The sequence below is a fragment of the Pygocentrus nattereri genome, chromosome 16, assembly GCF_015220715.1.
Source record: "Pygocentrus nattereri isolate fPygNat1 chromosome 16, fPygNat1.pri, whole genome shotgun sequence".
Classification (NCBI taxonomy): Eukaryota; Metazoa; Chordata; class Actinopteri; order Characiformes; family Serrasalmidae; genus Pygocentrus; species Pygocentrus nattereri.
Genome location: NC_051226.1, coordinates 17,526,106 through 17,534,685, shown reverse-complemented (window position 1 = coordinate 17,534,685; position 8,580 = coordinate 17,526,106). Strand labels below are relative to the sequence as shown.

Genomic DNA, 8,580 nt, shown 5'->3' with positions numbered 1-8,580 from the left:
CAAGATCCCCTCGCCATAAACTCCTCAGAGGATTTTGAGTGTAAGTAAGCATTGGCACAACACCAGGCTTTCCATTAAAAACATTGCCTCAAATGGATTGAACAGCAAATTCCAGCCCTTCAAATGGAAATCAGCTGCCACCGATACATTCAGTTGATATGTGTATATATGTGTAGATATGCACGTTTGGCTTCTCTAAGGTAACTGGATTCAGATGTATTACAACTGCTGGGCACTCCTGTGTTTCTAATCACAAACTCAGCGTCTGGCCACAGAACCTACCATAACTGATCTCTCCGAGTTCTCGTACGGAGCAGTCAGGCCTCTTTGACCAGATCTCACGCTAATGACAGGCTAATCACGCCTCTGCTTCTGGAACTGGAATAAGTGTTGGACTGATTCCACCATGATGCGTGATGCATCGCTACGGACGTGGGATATGACTCAACAGCTTCGCGCAGCGTCTCGGCATAAACGCACGGCCTCGCTGAATCAACGCAGCAGAGGCTGCTGCGTGCGTAAAACGCATAAATGAGCTGGGAATGGCGCGTGCCCTTCAGAGACACGCTCCCTCCATCCTTCAGCCTCTCTCTCTCCATCCTTCAGCCTCTCCCTTCATTCATCAGCCTCCTCGCGCCCTCGTTTGCCTCCTCCGAAGCAAGTGAAAGGCAAAAGCCCCGCGCGCGGCTTAAACCTCCAGGAGCCCCTTCGTTCCCTCCGCTATTGCGCATAATACTGCGGTTCGCCCCGCCGCCCCGCGCGCTCCAACTCACCTTGAAGCGCACGGAGCGAGTCTTTTTGACTCACGGAGTGACGAGGCGCGCGCCAATCGGCGGCCGCAGCCCTCCCACGCGTGGCCAATGAGCGCGGAGCGGGGGCGGAGCCAGCGCGTAAAGCCCTCAGCGCGCTTGGTTTCGCGCCGTCACAGTGCCGTGGAGCCCCAGTCCGCCTGGCGCTGGCGCAGGTGCTCCGTCTCTTCCAGAGCGAGAGGGAGAGCGAGAGAGAGAGAGCGTGAGAGAGAGAGAGCGAGAGAGAGAGAGAGAGCGAGCGAGAGAGACAGAGAGGATGCGAAAGGAGAGAAGGGGAGGGAAAGAAGGAAGGGAAGCGCCGGAGAAAGGGGAGAAAAAAAGTGTGTAGGGCATGAATAAAGGGATTTCAGCAGCTCATAGTGCGTCTAACGTCCTGGGGGCTCGGCTATGAGTGATTCACTGAAAGGGGCACTTTGAGATATGATGAGGTTCCTCACTGGTGGGCAATAGTACTATGATTTGGTATGTGGCCACTTTGATAGCAGCAAGTGTATTCAGCACCCGAGGAACGGCTGCTCAAGGTGAGTTGAAGTGCAGTGTTTGAAATGATGCTCAACTTGCGTTTTGCCCCCCTCTTTGATATAACCTTGAAAACTATTCGCATTTCACTGTTGTGACATTTCCTAAGGCTTAAATGCTCTTTTATGAAGCAGGTAAGGTTGGTTACGCTTGATAAGTTTCTGCGTGACGTCTGGTGAACCTGGCTTTGATTCCAGATGACATTTTATTGACTGGTCTGATTAGCCTGATGTAGGACAGGTGACATTCGTGATAGGACAGTGTGTGTAGCTGAACTCAGATAAGAAGATGTCAGGCTTTGGGAGCCTATGCAGTTATGCACTGTAAACTGTTTCTGCAGAATGCACCTGTCCAGTATGCACCTGATGTTGCTTGAGGCTTGTGTGAGCATGACTTTGATTATCATTTTCCAAAGATAAAACAAGTATTTTTCATGCAAAGGAACTGATACACTGTCTGTGCCAAGGCAGGTGCATTGGGAAGTTCAAGGTAACCAACTGCTTTTCCTTTTTTTTACTGCCGGATGCTAAATTGAACCTCTTTAAGGCTTGTGCTGTCCTTTGATTCCCTTTACCTGAGCTTGATCTCTTAAAAGATGGTTATTTCTTAAATGTAGATGCTGTCGTTTAACATGACATTGACACTAGGAGTCTGATTGAAAAGCTAAAAGCTGTTTTCATGCTGTTTTGTTGCTGGAAGCACAAGAAAACTGATGCATGTATATATTTTTTGTGTGTATGTTGTGTGTGTGGACTCATATAGCCCCGCAGTTTCAAATGTGTCCACTAGGTGGCTAAATATTGCAGAAGGGGACTAACCATCAAATGCTCAGATTACTCTTCTTCATTTCAGTTTATTATATGCTTTTAGACCAGTGGGAAATCTGATTATATAGATAAATATGCATACCTTTGTACGTCTTCTTGCATTATCTGTAAGGAACATCTGCTTCATAGTGCCTTTCCTAGTTATAAAGCAAATAAGTTAATTGCTCTGGGTAAGATAGTCTGAAGTGTCACCTCATCTCTCTGAGTCTTTCACCTCACAATGCTAGGCCATGTGGTTTATTACATATTTGCCACATCTCCCTCCTGTGTGACCCAGAGCCACTCAGTCAAGCGCCCTCCTTCTGCTCTAACGCTGCTGTCTCAAGCTGTCATCTGGCAAACACATCTACTTTCACCAGCTATAAGCCTGGCCAAGTGCCAGAGCTGGCCTCTCCGCTTTGCTGCTTTTCTGCTCTGTCAACACAAAACCGAGAGCAGGGTTCTCACTTCAAAGTGCCAGGAGCTGATGGAGCCGGTCAAGGTAAGGTCTGTTATAACAGGCTGAATGGCAGCAGACTGCGCCACACTTGTTGAAGCTTCTTGCGGCTTCCCTGAGGGAGCAGTGCATCTTTAACCATCTTATGAGCATATGCCCAAAAACGTCTGTCTCTCTTAAACTGATTATGACTAATCTGCATGCCCGAATGAATGCCGCTCTAGTGGAGCTGCAGCGCTCAGGCTCCAGTCTAAGCAGGTAATAGGGGAGAACTGATACCATGGCAGTGAATGTAGGTGGCATAGTCAGAGGAAAACAAGGAGAGAGTAGAGGTCGATGGGTTCATTCTGCTAAGACATCCCCTCGTTGCAATCAGCTTGAACTGAATAAGGTTTAGGCCTGGGAACTTGTGCAGTAGCTTGTGTTTGTTGAGAAGACTCTTAAAGGTTAAGGTTCTTGGCAGTGGTTCTTAATTGCTCTAGGGCCTTTACATGATGCAAAGGTTCTTCACTCTCAAAGGCCCTGTGGACCTTCTTTGAAGAATCATCCACTGATCCACTGAAAAGTGGAACATTTTTGGCCCTTTTATTTCTGAGTGTAGGAGAGCAGCAAGAAAGCCTGCAGCAACTTTCATTAAGCTGTTGTTGGATAATGTTGTACATATATTTTATGTAGCTTCACTGCCCTGCAATCTGTTGGCTCTCTGAAGCCTTTCTTCTCCTCTGGCTGATTGATTATTGTGTGGGTTTTTCCCTCTCGCTGGACAAATTTAAATTGTGCATCAATGTAGAGAATGAAAACTTCTCATTAAATATCGCCAGGGTTCTGATACAACTCATTACACGTATCACTTTTATTACTCTGTAGCTATTGTTGTTTAAGATGGAAAGAGCTGGAGGAGAAAATGGCTTGAAATTTGTGTATGCTACCTTTTTGGCTTGCTTAAGCAATACTTTTAATGTCTCATAATTATGATTTATAATGTCAGCTTTAATCCAGCCAAATCACTCATGGTAAGAGTTCTGATCCAACAGTGAAATGCAGCTGACTTGCTGATTGCATGGAAAGCTGTATAATACTAACCACACTGGAAACAACAGCTGAGGCAGCCAATTTCCAGATGTATTGGCTCCAGTGATTTGTGGATGGACGCAATGTTATAAGGAATAAATTTGCAGCTAGTCATTTAATCAGAGGTTAATCATGTATCTTGAAGTCAGGATGGGCAGTTTAGATCTGGGATTCACTGCACAGTTTTCAGGTATGGGGAAAATGTTACATTCTATAGCACTGCAGCCCTGAAGTTTGAAACTCTTGGTCTGGCCCTTGTGATATGTTTTGAGTAAGAGGATCTTGTTTCTAAGAACATACTTATTTCTGACAGTTTGTGACCTCTTATTACTCTGTTCCACTGCTAGCGTAAACTGATTTTAGAAGTTCCTGTTTAATTTGAATAGTGGAAAGTTGCTTAGAGCACCTCAGCTCCCAGCTCTCTGGAAGGTGGAGTGAGTATCTTATCTGTCTCTGTGCCTGGATTCCATTTCCCCACTCTCAGCACTTCAAAGGCCATTTCCTGTCTCTGATACACTTTCTCCTGAGCAGTCTGCCTATAGTCTGCTGCCACAGCCTGGGAGAGAGGCATGTGTTCCAAAGAGGTCTCCCGCAGGGACTTTGTGCAGCATTAACTTATTTCAAATGTGGATATTAAATCCCAAAACTCTACAGCTCTTTATCTCTGTACAAGTTATGGAGGTCAGAGCGAAAAAGTTCTAAGGCTATGGGTAAGTAGCAGGTTGGTTTCTGAGTCCATTTGGTTCAGCTTTTAGCATCTTTTGCATTTTATTTGATGCAAAACACCTTCTTGACTTTGCTGGTAATGCACCTACTCACTCAATCACTCACTTTTAGCAGGCTGAAGATTTACCACAGGGTGGTGCCATTGGTTCTCAAGTGGTTCAGGTGCTTTTTATAAGTGTTTAATAATATGGATGAAAAACATATGCACTTACATTTGACCTTTAAAATATATATGCACTGTATGTGGTGTTTTAAAAAATATGCTAAATGCTTTAAACTATTTAAATGTATGCCAGTATATGCGCACATACGTCAGTATACTGAAACATAGGTGGAATTGTAGATGAAATAGATGTAACAGTGTCAGTTTTTTATATTTACACGTATGGAAACACATTCCAAACTTGACACATGTTGTGAAAAATGTATGGAGAAATATTTCTTTTGCATAAGGATAATGATGAAGAGAGTTTCTGTATTTCTGTACTTTTAGCTGAGTTTTTCAAGTTCTCCTACTATTTATTCTTTGTCGGACATCATTCTTCTAAAATGGTTTCTTTCAAAAGATGCTTTCAGCAGCATTTTCCCCAGAAATTCGAGACTAGGTTTTTGCTAAGGACACTAGCACCACTTGTGTAGACTAGATTAAAAACATCTTTTTTTAAATTTTATTTTTATCCAGGTTTTATTCATTTTTATTATACATCTCAAACTGTAGGAGTTTACATTTGGAAAATGTAGATGCCACCATGCATCATTCATCACTGAACATTCATCTCTTTCAATCCATATGCAACGTCCACTCTGTACATCTGGACAAACCTAGAACCCATCATATTGATACTGATGGTTGAAAGTAGGATTCTTCTGGCCCCCAGCTAACATGCCAATCATCTGGTATATGGGCCATCATTGACTGTGTTCTCCTCCCCCTCCTGTAGCCCCTCTGCTTCTACTGAAAATTATCATCTTTCTTCCTTTGGCTCATAGTCGGAGGAGGAGCCAATGCAAGTAAGACTAGAAGAAGATGTTCCATATATAGACACATTCAAAAGGGTTCTGTGGAACTTGGTTAATTATTCATGAAGTTGAGTGCGTAGTAGTTAAGGTCAGTATGTTACTATTTCTGGCTTATCAACATATGAAAACACTACACTTATATGTGAGAGCATGCCAGGTGTCTGTTTTATTAATGGTGTATCTGTGAATTAATCCATCTTTGTGTGCTTTGTGTCAGCCATGCACAAGTTACACTTGAAACATGCATGTACCAATGTAGTATGCTGTAACCAATCAGGGTGCATTAATTGAAAAAATATTCTAGATTCTATCTTCTCAGGCTTTATGCATTTGGAAATACATGTTTCCTCACTTGTTCCTTGATCTGCATGTGTTATACTGGTGTGGCATCCTCTCCAGGGTCATAAAGAAGTAGCTCTCCAGAGAAAAGAACCCTCTCACCTTGTAACCTTCCTGTATGGCTTAAATAATATATCTGCCAGGCAGGGAGTGAACAGGCTGGCATTTGTCCATGTACTAAGAGTTGAGTCATTATGAAGCAAGTCTCTTGGTCTCAAGGTCCATGTAAGACCAGCATCTTTACATCTGGTGTAGCAGCATTAAACTCACTGGGCAGAAAACCTTTGATGCATGAAGAATTAAGAGCATGGAGCTGTCGATCGATATGTTCACCATACACTTGTTCTGATCCGTGCTGCTGCCCCCAGCACTCTAAAGGGAGGGTCACAGCGGTCCGGCCTTTTTCACCTGATTGTTGAATTTCAGCCGTCATGCAGTGTTGATTTAGAGAATTGCTACTTTTCCTGTTGACTATGATTAAGATGCCCTTGCAGTCCTGTCGCTTTTTCAACACTTTAATTATTCAGAGCTCAAAGAGTAGAGGAATGTTCCATGCTTAAATGAAGAGCTTGTCACTATTCTGCTTTTTCAGTCAGGAATGGACAGCATGTAGAAGAGTTTGGTTCAGTTCTGCTGGGCCCATTTTATGACCAATCTTGATGTTGTCTTTGAGACTGCTTGGTGGCCATCTTTTCTATGCTACAGTGATGTCCTGACTCATCCAAACCATGAGGTCTCTGAGCTGCTGTCCAAATGCACATGCTGGTCAGTGCTATCATTGTCATGGTAATCCTTCTGCACCCAAATGCCACATGCTGGTACTTGACATGGATGACAAAACATTATCTAAATATGGCTAGGTTGAGTGATCCCTGTAAAAAAATTGTCAGAGACCCTGAGAATGATAAAATGAAGTGCTTCTCCAATTCAACTTTGCTGTGCACCTATATTTACAGAACTAATGTAGCTGTGGAGTTTAGGTCTGTATGCAAAGGGGTATTTGCAATGCCTTAAATGAGTGAGGCAAAACTAGATTACATGGCAAAGCTTCTTTAAGAATATTTTAATGTTGTGGTGTTGTTGAGTCTGTGGCTCAAAACTGCTTCTTTACATTTTGTGTAATAGACCTTTATACTTAAATATTTGCTTTATATAGAAATCATGGGATCATTGGCAGCTTCACTGGATCAGTACAATTTCAACATACAGAATTTACCGTGATATGTCTTTAAAAAGACCCTAATGTGTGTGGCAGTCTTGGTTAATGGCCAGGTATTAGACCAGTGACGTTAGAGATGAGTAATGTAGTGTGGTGGTGCCACTGCTGACTGATCGTAGAGTGGGCTGTGTGTGGAGGTGCTCATTATGACTCACATTTGGGGTGGGGGGTGGTGCTGGTTCAACCTGCCCAGCTGGAGTAGATGAGAAATCCTGCAGTAGTCTCACCAGAAACCAGTTAACTGGATAAGTGGCTTCATGATTCCCTTCATGACTCTAAACAACTAGCTTTACTCAGATATTTGTATATTTGTGTTTTGATGTTCAGTTTTTTGGTGCACTCTAGCCATAGAGATAGGAATGATTTTTTTCTTCTGTGCTGGAGAATTTGCAACACCAGGTTGAACCTTACAGTTGTACTAAACTTTTTATGGGCCCATGTGCCCATTGCCTCAGGCTTTAGCGCTGTGGAAGTTGAGCTGAAGAGAAAACCTGCTCTGTGTAGCTCTCATATTTTGATGTCAAGTTTCATCACGCAGTGCGTGCCACAAGGATGGCCACTATTCACAAATTAGGAATCCACTGAACATTTGTTTGCATAATGCTTTAACCACTTGATTGAGCCTCATTTAATAAGCATTTATGAAAAAAATGTAACAGAAAATCCTGTTATTTGATGTGTGGAAAGGAAATATGGCTCAGGCTTTAAATCTTCATGTCTTATACTTTAGATGAAACAGGTTTGTTAATAAGCTTTGTCAGAATGGTGGTTGAATGCTGCATTAGCTGGTTGAATCCTTGGGATGCTAGCTCTGTTCTTGCTAGGTAGCTTCTTGTATGAATGGTGGGCATAGGATATGAATGGTAAGCCTAGGGTAGCTACCATGCCTACTGAGTCAGCCCAAGGATCACACGACAGGCTTTAGCATGCTAGCAAGGCTGTTAAAATAGCCTAGATACATATGATTACAATTACCCATACTTATTAGTGCTCTTGCTAACCAGCTACTGTCTGTCATACCACAATTGCTGGGCTCAGTATTAACTTTGTCAAGACGTTAAATTGACTATCCATCAAGGCCACTAAAACAGCCAGTAATCATACATGATTTCCGTTCTCACACTTATAAGTGGCATTGCTATCTTGTCATGCTGTGATTCCTGGGCTAATTAAGCAGCAGTTGAGGGTCTTCTATTGACTCCACATTGTCCAAATTTTAAACTATATGGTGTTGTAGATGTGCCCCTTTGTCTCCAGTGTTTATCATTACAGTTATCAAATGTGTACTGCATACCTCTTTTGGCTTTGACTCTTGTTTCATAGTGAGCTCAGAGTGAGGAGAAGTAGGAGCAGTTTGGTGAGGTTTGATCATCATCTCTGAATGTACGCTTATCAGCAGTCTGTTGGTAAAGGCTTGGAACTAATAGACCACATCCTCCCTTACCGCATAGGCTGAGAGCATCATATGATGAGCTTTGCATCCAAGGGCATGTGGAAATTTTAATGCAGAAACAGAATCACTTCTGTTTGCCAGTATTTTTTATTGATACACAATATGTTGGGACAGCCTTTCAAAGAGCATGAAAGTAGGATGCAATTAGGACAGAGACAAAT

At 42.9% G+C, this 8,580-nt stretch overlaps 1 protein-coding gene across 6 annotated transcripts in view; it reads left to right on the top strand.

Moving 5' to 3' along the window:
* The first annotated feature begins 940 nt into the window (after window positions 1-940).
* The window catches only part of igsf9bb (immunoglobulin superfamily, member 9Bb), a 153,170-nt gene continuing 145,530 nt past the window's right edge, over window positions 941-8,580 (top strand). For all 6 annotated transcript variants that reach the window (XM_037545910.1, XM_037545909.1, XM_017698557.2 and 3 more), the window contains exon 1: window positions 941-1,330. In XM_037545910.1, the coding sequence (XP_037401807.1) occupies window positions 1,264-1,330 (67 nt within the window). In that variant the 5' untranslated portion in view covers window positions 941-1,263. The remainder of the gene's footprint in view (window positions 1,331-8,580) is intronic.